At 47.9% G+C, this 17,231-nt stretch overlaps 1 protein-coding gene across 1 annotated transcript; it reads left to right on the top strand.

Annotated features, from left to right (window-relative positions):
• The first annotated feature begins 300 nt into the window (after nt 1-300).
• Nucleotides 301-16,254, top strand: DNAJB13 (DnaJ heat shock protein family (Hsp40) member B13). The gene is made up of 8 exons (XM_081860700.1): nt 301-464; nt 8,054-8,157; nt 10,241-10,402; nt 10,726-10,883; nt 11,235-11,348; nt 12,597-12,710; nt 15,117-15,193; nt 16,013-16,254. Exons 1-8 carry the CDS (start codon nt 397-399, stop codon nt 16,164-16,166), a joined length of 951 nt encoding a protein of 316 aa, XP_081716826.1. The 5' UTR covers nt 301-396; the 3' UTR covers nt 16,167-16,254.
• Nucleotides 16,255-17,231: the final 977 nt, after the last annotated feature.

Genomic DNA, 17,231 nt, shown 5'->3' with positions numbered 1-17,231 from the left:
CGTGCAGTGGCGCAGCAAATGCAATCATCCAGCAAATGCACGCGGCGGGTGCGTGCGGCGGTTGCAAGCATGCGACTGCACAAAATTGCAAGCATGCAGCAGTGCGGGAAATGCAAGCACGCAGCAAGTGCATGTGGTCGATGCGTGCGGCGGCGCAGCAATTTCAAGCATGCAGCAAATGCATGCGGCGGCGGCGGCGGCGCAGCAATAGGAAAGCTTGCAGAGAATGGGGCTCCGGGCGCGGCCAGCTGCGCAAAAGGACTACGACTCCCGCCATGCACCGCGCCGGGCGGGGAGGCGGGGCCGGGCGGCGTCCCTAGCAACGGGCGAGGCAGCGGGGTCGAGTGGGCAGAGCAGGCGGGCCGGACCTGGCCTGGCCCGGGAGGAAGCGCCGCGATGGGTCAGGATTACTACGCCGTCCTGGATCTCACCCGCAGCGCCAAGGATGCGGACATCAAGAAGGCGTGAGACCCGGGAGGGGTTGCGGGACACGGGTCCCTGCACGTGTGTGTGCGTGCTTGGGGCACATGCGGGATCCACGCGGTGGCGTTTGCGTGCACACGTTCCCCTATCTATGCGTGCGATGCACTTATTATTATTACCAGTGCGTTTTTGCCTTACAAAATGTTTGGGGTACCTGACATCGCGCACCGCTTTTCCAGGGGATGTTTGGACCCTGATTCCTGCCAGCCCCCTCTCCTCCCAGCTCTGGAAACAGGTCCGCTTGAGAGCAGTGGACTGGATCCTTACCTTCCCCTGTCCATCACAGGCCACGCACCTTGTCAATCACCATGACATCAGGGTACCAATTTCATTGTTGTTGTTTAGTCAGTTAGTCATGTCCGACTCTTTGTGACCCCCTGGACCAGAGCACGCCAGGCACTCCTGTCTTCCACTGCCTCCCGCAGTTTGGTCAAACTCATGCTGGTAGCTTCGAGAACACTGTCCCACCATCTCGTCCTCTGTCGCCCCCTTCTCCTTCTGCCCTCCATCTTTCCCAACATCTTTTCCAGGGAGTCTTCTCTTCTCATGAGGTGGCCAAAGGATTGGAGCCTCAGCTTCAGGATCTGTCCTTCCAGTGAGCACTCAGGGCTGATTTCCTTCAGAATGGAGAGGTTTGATCTTCTTGCCGTCCATGGGACTCTCAAGAGTCTCCTCCAGCACCATAATTCAAAAGCATCCATTCTTCGGCGATCAGCCTTCTTTATGGTCCAGCTCTCACTTCCATACATCACTACTGGGAAAACCATGGCTTTAACTATACGGACCATTTCATAGCATCATAGAATTTCCCCCTATGCAGACAACAGACTGATTGCCAGGACTTGCTATGCACTGTGCACAGGAAACTGCTTTTGCCCCAGCAAAAACGGATGTTTTGGGTCTATTGGGTCTTTGCAGGAGGGCATTTTCTGATGCTGATAAGATGCTGGAGGTGCAATAATGGAGACGTCTTGTTGACGCATGATACGGGCATTTTGTAGGGTTGTCATATTTCAAAAAGTAAAAACCAGGACACCCCAAAAGTTGTTGATTTTTTTCTTTTGTTTGCTTGTTTTGTTTTGTTGAGCTTTTCTTAGGAAAAGCTGAAAGTTGTTGAGCAATTCCGCCTTTGAAAACCCGGACATATAGCAGCCCTAATTTTCAGTGACATAATCTGAAATATACTCAGAGTCGAGAGTGGATTTCATGCTCTTTATTCAGCTCATAGTGGTGAGGAGGAATGGAAGTTCCCCCAGAAAGTCTGCTTTATATACATTATTTACACAATGGGCCCCAAGTGATTGGCTAATTCCGGGATTCTCCAGTAGGCCAATCAGGTTGCGGTTTCACTTCCACCTGGAGCTGGTTTGGGTGGCTCCTGTGGACCAATCAGACTGCTGCAACTAAGTACATAACATAATCTTATTATTATTAATTTAATTAATTAATTAAATTTGTATACCACCAGTGCTTTATTTCTTAAAAAAAACATAGGGGTCATTCTGACTCAAGAAAAGCACCATTTTGTAGTTCAAATTGGGAAAAATAAATGCAGTAGGTGGACAAAAGTACAAAGATTCACAAAATATTTAGGGGTATGCGTCCCCGCCCCAGAAAAAAGCACTGATTCTTACACTTCTTGCTACTCCACTCCCCTTTCCTCAGAGGAGCGCTCATGCTTCTCTCCCGCCCCCCCCCGCCCCCGCTCATTGCATCCTCACAACAACCTGGGAGGGAGGGAGGTTGTTAGGCAGAGAGACCACAGCTGGCCCAAAGACACCCCAGGGTGCTGCGTGGCCAAGAGAGGATTTTAATCTGGGTGCAGCCGGGCAGACATTGGTAGCAGCCTGCCCCAGGAAAGGCCGACATTTGATGCCCCTCCCAATGGATCTTCTCAATTAAGGATGTCCTCTGTTTTGTGCCTACTCAACTCAGTACCCTGTACAGGGGAACCACCCCAAAATCCAGCTGGGGGTTTCTCTCTCTCTCTCTCTCTCTTTAATACCTTTTTTGTCAAAGTACAACCTGTGTATGGGACGCAGGTGGCGCTGTGGGTTAAACCACAGAGCCTAGGACTTGCTGATCAGAAGGTTGGCGGTTCGAATCCCTGTGAGGGGGTGAGCTCCCGTTCCTCGGTCCCTGCTCCTGCCAACCTAGCAGTTCAAAAGCCCGTCAAAGTGCAAGTAGATAAATAGGTACTGCTCCGGCAGGAAGGTAAACGGCGTTTCCGTGCGCTGTTCTGGTTCACCAGAAGAGGCTTAGTCATGCTGGCCACATGACCCAGAAGCTGTACGCCGGCTCCCTCGGCCAATAAAGCATGACGAATGCCACAACCCAAGAGTCGGCCTCGACTGGACATAATCTTCAGGGGTCCCTTCACCTTTACCTTACAACCTGTGTACAATGAAATTAACCAAGCCTCCCCCCAAAAAACACTCAATCTCACTGCACTCTGTGTGCTTCTCGCACAACACACCAACCCCAAAAGTCAGTTGCACTATATTATTTTCCGTTCAGCAGCCTAACCGCCCACAGATAGAAACTGTTTTTTAGCCTGTTGGTACGAGTGAATTATGGTGCTGGAGGAGACTCTTGAGAGTCCCATGGACTGCAAGAAGATCAAACCTCTCCATTCTGAAGGAAATCAGCCCTGAGTGCTCACTGGAAGGACAGATCCTGAAGCTGAGGCTCCAATACTTTGGCCACCTCGTGAGAAGAGAAGACTCCCTGGAAAAGACCCTGATGTTGGGAAAGATGGAGGGCCCAAGGAGAAGGGGACGACAGAGGACAAGATGGTTGGACAGTGTTCTTGAAGCTACCAGCATGAGTTTGACCAAACCACGGGAGGCAGTGGAAGACAGGAGTGCCTGGTGTGCTCTGGTCCATGGGGTCACGAAGAGTCGGTCACGACTAAACGACTAAACAACAACAACGACTGATTATGCTTCTATATCTCCTGCCCAAGGGTAGAAAATTAAAGAGGTGCTGGCCGGGATGTGTGGTTAAGAGCGGTAGTCTCGTAATCTGGGGAACCGGGTTCGAGTTTCCGCTCCTCCACATGCAGCTGCTGGGTGACCTTGGGCTAGTCACACTTCTCTGAATTCTCTCAGCCCCACTCACCTCACAGAGTGTTTGTTGTGGGGGAGGAAGGGAAAGGAGAATGTTAGCCGCTTTGAGACTCCTCAAAGGGAGTGAATGGCGGGATATCAAATTCAAACTCTTCTTCTTCTTCTGAATCGTCCCTGAGAATTTTCCTTGCTCTCCTAAGGCACTGATCCCTTGCGATGTCATGTAGCGATGATATGCATTGTGTTCACCACCCTCTGTAGAGACTTTCTTTCCGCGGCTGTCAAGCCAACGTACCTCACTGTGATACAATATGAGAGGACACTTTCTATTGTGGACTGGTAGAAGGTGTTAGTCCAGCACATTACAACTTGCTGGAGATACCCATATGCCCTGTGTGTTTTTGTACACACATATGCTTAGGGCTTGACGGTGCTGCTGCTGTTGTGCTGCTTTTTAATGCATCGCTGGGCTCGTTTAAAAGGGGATTAGGTAATTTTATGGAGGCTAAAGCTATCAGGTGGACCACTGGCCTGATGCAACAGTGCTGCTGCTGCTATTATTATTATTATTATTTATAAATAAATATGCAATTATTATTACTACGTTCTCTGGTTGGCCACTCGTGCACATTCATTTCGGGGGAGGAATCTGACTCACAGATGGAAGTCGATGGGTGTGTGGATTTGACCCCCCGTTGGAATTAACCAAGTTGGTCTTACAGGAGGGTGTGTGTGTGTGTGTGTGTGTGTGTTTAACAATTGCTGGTAACCCAAACCAAAGGACAGTGCCTCCCCAATCTCCTTGCCCAGAGACAACGCCAGTGTAAAATGTGAATAACAATTCCTAATTTTTTTTTTAGTTGAATGGAAGAATTACACACTTGGCTGGTGCTTTCAGGCCTGTTAAAATCACTTAGTGAAAGAGTCTTTAAATGTATATATTTTGGGGAGCAGGGGAGACAGAGAGACTCCAGGTAAGCCTGATAATATCCTACACCTGAAACCCTGGAGAGATGCTTGTTGTCTGTGCCAGGCATGGCCAAACTCGGCCCTCCAGATGTTTTGGGACTACAATTCCCATCATTAGATAAATTTATTGTCATTGTCCGTATATACACAGTATACACAACAACGAAAATCAAACACCCAAGACCGGATTCACATACACATTTGCACGTATCTCCAACACTCTCATCCTATTCAGACATAATCTATTAAAACATACATAATCCAGAATATAACACAACCTATTAGAAGCATAGCATAACCTAAACCCTATCTCATTCCTTACTACTCACTGCTTGCTATTTCTTACAACTGGCCCTGAGATCATTATTTAGTGCAATCAGAGCTCTTGGATAGAAACTATTCAGAAGGCGTGTGGTTTGTGTTTTCATTGTCCTGTATCTTCTGCCCGAAGGCAACAGTTCAAAGAGGTTGTGAGCAGGATGGGTGGGATCTCTCAGGATATTGTGTGACTTCTTCAAGCTGCGAGACGTGAAGATCTCATCCAGGGTTGGTAGTTGGAGCCTAATAACATTCTGGGCAATTTTAATTATTCTCTGTAAAGCTTTTTTATCCATTCCAGAGCTGCTCCCATACCACGATAATATACTATAGGTTAAGACACTCTCAATGGTAGTATGATAATAGGACAGAAGTAGGTGCTGAGATAGATTCAATCCTCTGAGCATTCTCAGGAAATACAACCTCCCCTGCACCTTCCTCACAACCATATTAATATTTGCAGTCCATGAGAGGTCCTCAGAGATGTAAGTGCCCAGGTATTTAAAACTACCAACCCTCTCCACCTCCTCGCCATTTATGTGCAATGGTAAAAATACACTTTTCTTTCTCCTAAAATCAATTATGAGTTCTTTGGTTTTTTTGGTGTTAAGCATAAGATTATTTTCTTTACACCATTGAATTAACCCCTGTACTTCTTTCCTATAAGCAGCCTCATCGTTCTCACTAATGAGCCCCACCACTGTTGTATCATCCGCAAATTTGATGATTGTGTTGGACTTATACAGTGGGGTGCAGTCAAATGTGTACAGGGAATAGAGAAAGGGGCTTAACACACACCCCTGAGGGGCTCCTGTGCTTAATACTAGAGTAGAAGAATAGTAAGGTCCCATTCTCACTGTCTGCGGCCTATCGGTCAGGAAATTCCTTACCCACAAACAGATCTTCTGATGTATACCCAAATTGGTCATTTTAAGGAATAACCTATCTGGTAGAATTGTATTAAAAGCAGAACTGTAGTCCACAAACAACAGCCTTGCGTAGGTTCCCTGTCGTTCTAGATGACTCAGTACAGTATGGACAGCGATGGAAATAGCATCATCAGTAGATCTATTTCTTCTGTATGCAAACTGGAACGGGTCTAGAGTGGATGGAAGACCAGCCTTAATATAATCTAGCACCAATCTCTCAAAGCATTTCATAACGACAGATGTTAGGGCTATTGGTCTGTAGTCATTGAGAGATACCACCACTGACTGTTTAGGGACTGGCACTATAATCGATGTCTTCAGGCAGGTAGGGACAGAACCCTGCAACAGGGATAGATTAAAAATGTCCGTAAATACACCAGCTAATTCTGCAGCACAGTCCCTAATAACTCGTCCCATAATTCCATCCGGTCCAGCTGCCTTCCTAATATTAATGCTCCGAAAAGCACGTTGTACGTCGGAGGTCTGTAATAAAAGTGGTTGTTTATCAGTAATAGTTTCTGATGATGTGCTGGTAGCCAATGCTGTAGTGACGGTGGTTCCAATTCCCACCTCAAAACGACTGAAGAATTGATTCAGCTGATCAGCCAGGTGCGCACTGCTGTTAGCCAGTTCATTTTTAATATTTTGCCCTGTTCATTTTTAATAATTTGTCGCAGGCCTTGCCATACACGACGAGGGTCGGAGCTCTCAAAATGCTTTTCGATCCTCCGGCAGTACATAGCTTTGGCATCCCAAATGCCCTTTTTCAGTTTGGCTCTAGCTTCTCTATACTGTTGCGCATCGCCAGAGTGAAAAGCAGCATTCCTTGCCTTTAACAGAAGATACACATCCCTGTTTAGCCAGGGCTTGTTGTTAGGAAACACCCGTATTTGTTTGGTGGTAGTAACGACATCAATGCAGCTTTTGACATAGAACAGTACTATTGAAGCGTATGTGTCCACATTATTCTCCACAAAAAGTGACCATTCAGTGTTCCGAAAGCAATCTTGAAGTTGCTCGGGTGCACCTGCTGGCCACACTCGTATCTCTCTAGTTGATGGTGTAATTCTGCGTACGAGAGGTCTATATGATGGTATCATAAGTAAGGATATGTGGTCTGACTGTCCCAAATTGGGCAAGGGCTTGGTCTTGTATCCATGCATGATGTTGCTATATACTCGGTCTAGGGTATTTCCCCCCCTAGTGGGACAATCAACATACTGGTGGAACTTAGGAAGCACAGTCCTTAAATCGGCTCAATTGAAATCACCAGCAACCACAAATGCTCCATCCGGGTGGGCCCGCTGCTGTTTGCTAATAGCAGTTAGCAGGTGACCCATAGCTGTAGTAGTATTTGCATCGGGAGGTATATACACCGCTGTTATTATGACAACATTAAACTCACGTGGCAAATAAAAAGGGCGGCACTTCACCACTAGGTACTCCAAGTCAGGAGAACAATGCGTGTCCATTTGTTTAATGTCCGAGCTCCAGTTGTTATTTATATAAACGCAAATTCCTCCTCCTCTGCTCTTCCCGGATTCGGCGGTTCTATCCGCTCTAATTACTGAGCGTCCTTCTAGCTGCAAAAGTCCCTGTGGAAAGGAGGAATCCAGCCACGTCTCTAAAAGGACCATAACACAACAGTCCCGGATACTTTTCTGCCGAGAGGTAATAAGTTCCAACTCCTCTACCTTGTTGGGTAAAGATCTAACATTTGATACAAGGAGACTTGGCAATGCAGGCTTGTGAGGATTTTTACTTAGCCTCACTCGTAGTCCGGCCCTACAGCCCGTCTTCTGCTTACGCCCTCTCCGTTTTCTTTTCTTTCTGGCCAGGAGAGCAAGGGGAGTATCCCAAGGATATGCAAGATATGGAGGCTCTCTGATAAGCTCAGCTGGAATGTTGTAGGTTGAGACCTCCTGGCTGCAGCCTTCTCTGCCGATACTTAAGAGCTCTTGACGACTATAAATTACTTGTCCCTGAGTGTTCACAGTCCATAGCAGCAGTAAGTTCACAGATAAAAATAAAACACAACTCACTGAAAACCGGTCTTCGGAGTGCCGAGCCGCTGCAAGTGCTTGCGCCACCATCTTCTCCTCTCTAGCTAACAGGACCGGTGGCCAGGGATGATGGGAACTGTAGTCCCAAAACATCTGGAGGGCCAAGTTTGGCCATGCCTGGCCCTGTAGACAGTACTCAGCTCAATGGGCCAGCTTGGTTGGTACAAGACCACTTCCCCTGGCTCTGTGACTGCAGCAACCTCTTTGTGTGTGTTTTTTGCAGCTATCGGAAGCTGGCCTTGAAGTTCCACCCCTATAAGAACAAGGAGCCATGGGCCAGAGAGAAGTTTAAGCAGCTTGCGGAAGCCTACGATGTCCTGAGTGATCGTGAGTAGGAGGGGATTCGTTTCATCTGTGTGTGCTGCGCTCTTTGGAAAGGCCCTCGGCCAAGGACGCTTGCCTGAGTATTTAATGATGCATTTCTTTGGCTGTCGTCTATTTTATCAGAAAGCTTTTTAATGTCTGGTGTTTTGTTGTGTCCTTTTATATTCTGTTGGAAGCGGCCCAGAGTGGATGGGGGAAACCCAGTCAGATGGGTGAGGTGCAAGGACAGTGGTACCTCGGTTTACGAACTTAATCCGTTCCAGAAGTCCATTCTTAAACCGAAACCGTTCTTAAACTGAGCCGCGCTTTCAACGCAGAAAGAGACACAGATTGGCTAATTTATATGCATAGATGCACATTTGAGAAATGAGAACTACAGTGTACATCTCACCATTGTGGGGAGGACTGTGACCAGCTGAGCTGTTTGTGTGCTCAGTTTTCTGCTGACCTGCAAACTTTGTGGCCCCTTCTCCTTTTCCTTCTTGGGGTTCTTCGCCTCTAAACTGGCTTGGACCTGGCAACCCTTCCACGAGAGGACTGCCCTCTGTAGATCAGACCATCAGGCAGTCCACCTTCCGTGTCCAAACTTGTCTCCCGTCTGCTCCCATGCCAAAGATAATTTTCAGAGTTGGTTACATTATAGACAATTACATGAGTTGTACAAGGATGATAATAAGAAAAGGTTTAGTTACACCACTCCTTTTCAAGTGGAAGTGAAAGCTGGACCATAAAGACGGCTGATCCCCCAAAAATTGATGCTTTTGAATTCTGGTGCTGGAGGAGACTCTTGAGAGTCCCATGGACTGCAAGAAGATCAAACCTCTCCATTCTGAAGGAAATCAGCCCTGAGTGCTCACTGGAAGGACAGATCGTGAAGCTGAGACTCCAATACTTTGGCCACGTCATGAGAAGAGAAGACTCCCTGGAAAAGACCCTGATGTTGGGAAAGATGGAGGGCACAAGGAGAAGGGGACGACAGAGGACGAGATGGTTGGACAGTGTTCTCAAAGCTACCAGCATGAGTTTGACCAAACTGCGGGAGGCAGTGGAAGACAGGAGTGCCTGGCGTGCTCTGGTCCAGGGGGGCACGAAGAGGCGGACACGACTAAACGACTAAACAACAACAAAATGACTAAACAACAATTTCAAAAGGAAGTCATAGAAGAAGAAGTGAAGCTGCTGCTGAAGAGACCATATAGCATCTTGCTAGAATGGGAAACAAAAGATGAGGAGGTAAAATCGGTCATGATCAAATGGGCACAAGATGAAAGGACATAATATACAATTTGAGGACTGGGAAAAACTGTGGGGAACAGATTTAAAATGTACAGACCGTTCCCTTCTGAAAGAAAATTATATGAAAATGATGTATAGATGGTATATAACACCAGGACAGATAGCAAAGATGTATAAAACCGGCTCTAATATTTGTTGGAAATGTAAAGAAAAAAAAGGGACTTTTTATCATATGTGGTGGGAATGTAAAGAAATTTTAAAAAATTGGGAAATAATGAATTGAAGAAAATGTTTAAAATGACATTTGCAAAAAAACCAGAAGCATTTTTCTTAGGGATTGTAGGACAAGGAAAATAAGGATCTTATTTATGTATGCTACAACAGCAGCAAGAGTCTTGATAGCACAAGGATGGAAGAATGAGGAAATCCCGACGAAAGAACAGTGGCAAGAAAAATTGATGAAATATGCAGAACTGGCCAAATCGACATACAAATTGTGAGACAAGTACAATTGTGACTTCAGGGAAAAATGGGAACTTTTTACAAATTATTTAAAAAGGACAACAAAATGAACTGGACTCCTTGGCAGGTTTTGAATAAACATACACAAATTTAGTGTTGATAACATAAAGGGCAGATAGGTAAGGATATATATAATTTTATAATATGCAGAGAAAAAATGTGTAAGCGAAATCAGGGAGAGGAGCTGAGGGAGTGGGAGGGAGGGGGAGGGGAGGAGGGGATCATGCAGGTGACTGTATGGTTTGATAATTTGTTATGTGGAAATTGAGCAATAAAAATATTTTTTTAAAAAACACCTCCCCTCCCCACCTGTTGTCTCCTTCCTTAGCACTGAAGAAGGGCATTTACGACAAATTTGCTGAGGAAGGCCTCAAAGGAGGGATCCCCTTGGAGTTTACGGTGGACACCCCCTGGACAGAAGGCTATGTGTTCCACGGAAACCCCGAGAAGGTCTTCCGCGACTTCTTTGGAGGAGACAACCCCTTTGCTGGTAGGCCCAAGCGCCGTGGTTTGTCAGTATACTCCACTCATCTCAGATCTCCCCTGTTTTCGAGCATTTTCCAGATCAGAGCCCTTTCCACGGGGTGAGGGGTGGGGGGTGCGGTTATCAAAAGCCAGACGGCAACTTGCAAATGCCATCGGCATCCTTTGCTTTCTTTCATTTAAGGTAGGCTGCCACAATTCTGAGTATTTATAGGGGCCTTCTTAGTGGTGGCACCCAGGCATCTTCCTACTTTTCCAGTTAGCAATGTGTAAAAAATAATAATAATCGCTACATCCCCCCCCCCCGACACTGACTTTTTTCTTGCTTAGAGTTCTACACTGCAGAAGGGGCTGAAGTCAACATGGCATTTGGGGGGCTGCGAGGGAAGGGAGTGAAAAAGAAGGACCCTCCGATCGAGAGAGATCTCTACCTTTCGCTGGAGGACTTGTTCTACGGGTGCACCAAAAAAATCAAGATTTCTCGCAGGGTAAGGAAAGGAACTCCTTAGGTGTTTATTTCCTTGACATCTGCTGGGAGGGTGTTCCACAGGGCGGGTGCCACCACTGAGAAGGCCCTCTGCCTGGTTCCCTGTAACCTCACTTCTCGCAGGGAGGGAACTGCCAGAAGACCCTCGGAGCTGGACCTCAGAGTCTGGGCTGAATAATGGAGGTGGAGACGCTCCTTTGAGGCTGTTTAGGGCTTTAAAGGTCAGCACCAACACTTTAAATTGTGCTCGGAAACGTACTGGGAGCCAGTGTAGGTCTTTCAGGGCTGGTGCTATGTGGTCTCGGCAGCCACTCACCCAGGGACTTCCATGATTCCTCTCTAAACCTTTCAGGTCATGAATGACGACGGCCACGCTTCCACCATCAAAGACAAGATCTTGACCATTGATGTGCGCCCAGGGTGGAAACAAGGAACCAGGATCACCTTTCAAGAGGAGGGAGACCAGGTAATGCCACCTTGGGGGCGAGGGAGGAGAGAGGCCGCTTAAATCTTGGAGCCCCTGCCCACGATTCCATCTCAATATTTGCTGTTACGAGAAGAATGATTCCGACTCGAGGGTTACCTCGCACGACCCTGTGCTAAAGTTAGTCCCCACAAAACTGGAGAGGTACCGTATTTCTCGCTCCACAAGACATACTTTTTTCTTCCTAAAAAGTAAGGGGAAATGTCTGTGCTTCTTATGGAGCGAATGCTTTTTGCCCAGGGGCGAAAAGCAGATCATGTTTTATTTTTTTGAAAGAGGGAAGTGGGTGTTGAAACAAAGCTGCTGATTGTTTGCCAATCGGGGAGCGAGATAAGGGAGGCTAGCGATAAAGGAGGCTGCCTGGGAGGAGGGAGGTAAAGACAGCAAACTTGCAAGGAGAGGAGACAGGAAGACTAAAGCAATGAGGAGAGAAACTAGAAGAAAAGGAGGAGCAAAAAACTGCTCCAGCTAAGGAAAAGACACTAAGGCAAATGAGAAAGAAGGGAGTGTTGAAAGGAAACAGCTGATTGGCAAGCGATTGGGAGGGAGATAAGGGACGCTAGAGATAAAGGAGGCTGCCTGGGAGGGGGGAGGTAAAAGCCCATGGATCCTCAGGATTTTTACATTGGGTCACCCCAAATTCACCATCAGATCACATAGCATGTCTATGGCTACAGCCTGCACCCAAAAAATCACTCATCCACTGTTTCGTCGGGCGCAAAAACGTGGTTACAAAGCACGGATCCACATGGATTCTCAGGATTTTTGCATTGGGCTACCCCAAATTCACCGTCAAATCACATGTCTGTGGCCACAGCATGAACCACAAAATTCATACATCCACTGATTTGTTCAGAATATTTTTTTCTTGTTTTCCTCCCCTAAAAACTAGGTGTGTCTTACGGAGTGAAAAATATGGTGGTTCTCACAGGGCTTGCTTCCGGGCAGGGGCAACGCTCCTGCCCCCAGCCTCAATAGCTGTAGCATGAGCGGTTTTTCTCCGGACTGCAGCCACGGGTTTTATAACGTCAGGCCGAAATCCAACCAGTGCAGCACTTGGTTGTTTTGGGGGTCGGGAGGTGGGACCGGACTTGCCCCTGTGTGGGCACGCTTCCCACCTTGCGGTGGGCAAAGGGGTCAGTGGGTCCTATCTTCTGCCCTCCCTGCAGATGCAACCATTGGGTCTGAGCCCCATACGTCCTTTGGGTTTCTTCCTGCGTTTCGTTCCAGGGCCCAAACATCATCCCGGCAGACATCATCTTCATCGTCAAGGAGAAGATCCATCCCAGGTTTAAAAGAGAAGACGATAACCTGATCTATGTGGCCCCTCTCCCTCTGGGGAAGGTAATGAAGGCATTCTGGGAGCCAAACTAGCCCTCTTTTCCTCCCCAGGTTTCCACCTTCGCTGCATTAAGCAGTTGGTCCCTTCCCTTTCCCACCCTGACCTGGCCACAGTGATCCATGTGACAGTCATCTCCAGGCTTGACTACTGTAATTCGCTCTACGCGGGGCTGCCCTTGAAGCTGTCCCAGAAGCTCCAGCGGGTGCAGAATGCCGTGGCGAAACTCCTCACGGGGTCCCTGCCATGGGAGCATATTCACCCAGTGCTTTTCCAGCTGCACTGGCTCCCGGTGGAGTACAGGGTCAGGTTCAAGGTGCTGGTTTTGACCTTTAAAGCCCTTCACGGCCTAGGACCCTCGTACCTACGGGACCGACTCTCCCGGTATGCCCCACGGAGAGCCTCAAGGTCCATAAACAGCAACACCCTAGTGATCCCGGGCCCTAAGGAAGTTAGATTGGCCTTTTCAACACTGGCTCCGGCCTGGTGGAACACTCTGCCTCATGAGACCAGGGCCCTGCAGGATCTGATTTCTTTCCGCAGGGCCTGTAAGACAGAGTTGTTCCGCCTGGCCTTTGGCTTGGAGCCAATTTGATTCCCTCCCTCCACCTCTTTCTTTTTTCTTTTCCTTCTCCTCCTGCGATGAGGCTACATTTTAATATTTTAATGTTTCAATATTTTAATGTATTTTAATTTTGTTTTTAAGTTGTAATCATTCAACTTGTTTTTATAATTGCTTGTAAGCCGCCCTGAGCCTGGCCTTGGATGGGAAGGGCGGGGTATAAATAAAAAAATATTATTATTATTATTATTATTATTATTATTATTATTATTATTATGCCCCTTCTGCTTACTGTCTGTTACTGGGGAGTCTAGCAGACTAACCCTCTTCTTAGGATCCCTCCTGAGCTAACGGAAGACGGCCGAGCACAGACTCGCAGAGAGAGGCAGCGGGCAGCCTCTTCTGAAGGCCGACACCTCGGCTCCAGCCTCGATTTCCTTTCTTTCTCACCAGTGAGCCCTGGCAGCTTGAGAACGAAATGTCTCGCGGGGGAATTTCATTCCCATGTTTAAAGAGCACAGCTAGAACTGAATTCCCGCAGCCTGCCTGCATGGAGGGAAGCGCTAGTGGGGGGGGGGAGCGAGAAGTGTGTGTCCCTTCCTGCTTTTGTCGACGTCGCCAATCCTCTCCCGTCCGCATGCTCAGTGTCACTGCAGAGCCCATTCATTCTTAGGATTGTAGCCGCCGCCACCCCTCCAAGGAGGCTTCCTGCCGCTTCTCTGTGTGAAGCCCCGTTCTGCTTCAAGAGGCAGGCCCAGCACTCACGCAGGGACAGGGAGTAAGGACTCCTCCACAGAGCCAGCCATCCTCAAAACGCTGGACGTAAGCCGAGAGCCAAGCTTCTCTGTACGCAGGAGTCAAAGTGCGACTCTGCTACAATACAATAATCTTTATTGTCATCGTCCCATACAGAACAACGAAATTGAAAATCTACATCGGACATTCAGAAACCAACAAGCCTGCTATCCCAGCCTGGTTAGCCCCCTAAAAACTCTGATACCCCATAATTAAATACAATATACTCCCATAGAGACTACCTTAAAGGTAAAGGGACCCCGACCATTAGGTCCAGTCGTGGCCGACTCTGGGGTTGCAGCGCTCATCTCGCTTTATTGGCCGAGGGACCTGGCATACAGCTTCCGGGTCATGTGGCCGGCATGACTGAGCTGTTTCTGGCAAAGCAGACCAGCGCATGGAAACACCGTTTACCTTCTTGCCGGAGTGGTACCTATTTATCTACTTGCACTTTGACGTGCTTTTCAACTGCTAGGTTGGCAGGAGCAGGGACCGAGCAACGGGAGCTCACCCCGTTGCGGGGATTCGAACCACCAACCTTCTGATCGGCAAGTCCTAGGCTCTGTGGTTTAACCCACAGCGCCACCTACAGCCTTAAGACTACCTTACACTGCGTTTAAAACCAAAATCCCATTTGGATAGAAACTGTTTCTCAGGCAGATAGTCCTAGTCTTTATAACCCTGTACCTTCTTCCAGAAGGCAGAAGCTGAAAGAGATCATTTCCGGGGTGCGCACTATCCCTGCAGCTTTATTATGGCAGCTGGAAGCGTAGATTTGATCCAAGGTGGGAAGAGTGCGCCCAATTATTCTCTCCGCAGTCTTTACAATCCTGGACAGCATTGTTTTCCCCCTGACCGTGCAGCTCCCAAACCATACACACAGGAGACTCCCATTGAAATTCAGAAATTAAGCGTGCCTCAGCTGTCTGAAATTTAGGCTACCTTAACCTTGGTATTCTGTGAACCATCCCGAGATCTTACAATGAAAGGCAATATTTAGACCTAATAAACAGATAAATAACCTGCCCTTGGCCTCCGGCACTTTGCTTTGCAGGCTCTGACCGGGTGCACCGTAGATGTGAGGACCCTCGACGAAAGGCTGCTGAACATCCCTCTCAATGACATCGTACAGTAAGTGCCTGCAGCCCACAGTCCTTATCCCAGGAATCCTAAGAGTTGTAGAGCTGGAATCCAGGATGCGGCAGCTAGACTGGGGACTGGGAGCAGCCGCCAAGACCACATAACACCAGTCCTGAAAGCCCTACATTGGCTCCCAGTACGTTTCCAAGCACAATTCAAAGTGTTGGTGCTGGCCTTGAAAGCCCTAAACGGCCTTGGCCCAGAATACCTGAAGGAGCGTCTCAACCTCCATCATTTAGCCCGGACACTGAGGTCCAGCTCCGAGGGCCTTCTGGCGGTTCCCTCCCTGCGAAAAGCCAAGTTACAGGGAACCAGGCAGAGGGCCTTCTCGGTGGTGGCGCCCACCCTGTGGAACGCCCTCCCACCAGTTGTCAAGGAAATAAACAACTATCTTACTTTTTAAAGACATCTGAAGGCAGCCCTGTTTAGGGAAGTTTTTAATGTTTGATTTTTAATAATAATATTAATAATAATTTATTATATATACCCCGCCCATCTGGCTGGGCTTCCCCAGCCACTCTGGGCGGCTTCCATCAAAATATTAAAATACAGTAATGCATCAAACATTCAAAGCTTCCCTAAACAGGGCTGCCTTCAGATGTCTTCTAAAAGTCTGGTATTCTGATGGGAGCCGCCCAGAGTGGCAGGGGAAGCCCAGCCAGATGTGTGGGGTATAAACAATAAATTATTATTATTATTAAGCACCATCTTCGAATGCAGAAGCCCCTGGTTCAATCCCCAGTGGTGTCTCCCCTTTTCTACCCCCCCCCCAGCCGCTGAATCTGACTCAGGCCTCTCTTTTACCTTCAGCCCCAAGTACTTCAAGGTGGTGCCAGGAGAGGGAATGCCGCTAGCCAGCGACCCCACCTGCAAGGGGGACCTCATCATGTACTTCGACATCCTCTTCCCCCAAAGGCTCACCCCGGCCAAGAAGGAGATGCTGAGACACGCCCTCCTGACCTGAGCAATGCCACCCCCCAAAAGCCCATCTCTTTGCTCCTTTCCTTGTCCCCCCTTTTCTTCAAAGAAATAAAAGCTGACTATTTTTGCCAGATTTTGGTCCTCCCTTCTTTGCAACGGCTGGTCCGGGGAGAAGCCCCCACAGCACAACAACCCACACAATTGCTGGCAAACCTGGACAGCATCTTAAAAAGCAGAGACATGACCTTGCTAACAAAGGTCCGTCTAGTTAAAGCTCTGGTTTTCCCAGTAGTGATGTATGGAAGTGAGAGCTGGACCATAAAGAAGGCTGATCGCCGAAGAATGGATGCTTTTGAATTCTGGTGCTGGAGGAATCTCTTGAGAGTCCCATGGACTGCAAGAAGATCATACCGATCCATTCCTAAGGAAATCAGCCCTGAGTGCTCACTGGAAGGACAGATCCTGAAGCTGAGGCTCCAGTACTTTGGCCACCTCATGAGAAGAGAAGACTCCCTGGAAAAGACCCTGATGTTGGGAAAGATGGAGGGCACAAGGAGAAGGGGACGACAGAGGACGAGATGGTGGGACAGTGTCCTCGAAGCAACCAGCATGAGTTTGACCAAAGGCAGTGGAAGACAGGAGTGCCTGGTGTGCTCTGGTCCAGGGGGTCACGACTAAATGACAACAAGTTGAGTCCGACAATGCAGAGGCATATTTAGAGATCTGCAGTACAGTGGTACCTTGGTTCTCAAACGCCTTGGTACTCAAACAGCTTGGAACCCAAACACTGTAAACCCAGAAGTAAACGTTCCAGTTTGCGAACTTTTTTCAGAAGCTGAACGTGCTCTGTTTTGAGTGCCATACTTCCGTTTTGAGTGTTACGCTGAGTTCTGTCTGTTTTTGCTATTTATTTTGTGTTTTTGTTTTTGTGACTGTGTGGAACAGAGTTCAACTACTGGCTGACTGATGGTGTGACTGCAGTATATTGTTTATTGCTTTCATTTTATGGATCAATGGTCTCGCTAGATAGTAAAATTCATGGTAAATTGCTGTTTTAGGGGTTGTTTTTAAAAGTCCGGAACAGATCAATCCCTTTTGCATTACTTTC

Source organism: Podarcis erhardii (assembly GCF_964252035.2).
Source record: "Podarcis erhardii genome assembly, chromosome: 4".
Classification (NCBI taxonomy): Eukaryota; Metazoa; Chordata; class Lepidosauria; order Squamata; family Lacertidae; genus Podarcis; species Podarcis erhardii.
The sequence above is the reverse complement of the archived record's forward strand: the minus strand, read 5'-3'. Positions and strand labels throughout refer to the sequence as shown.

Excerpts from the sequence above, each read along its gene's own strand:
- DNAJB13 (XM_081860700.1), top strand. The coding sequence starts at position 397 with ATGGGTCAGGATTACTACGCCGTCCTGGATCTCACCCGCAGCGCCAAG. Across the intron at positions 10,884-11,234 it reads AAATCAAGATTTCTCGCAGG|GTCATGAATGACGACGGCCA; the intron begins GTAAGGAAAGGA and ends TAAACCTTTCAG. Across the intron at positions 11,349-12,596 it reads TTCAAGAGGAGGGAGACCAG|GGCCCAAACATCATCCCGGC; the intron begins GTAATGCCACCT and ends GTTTCGTTCCAG.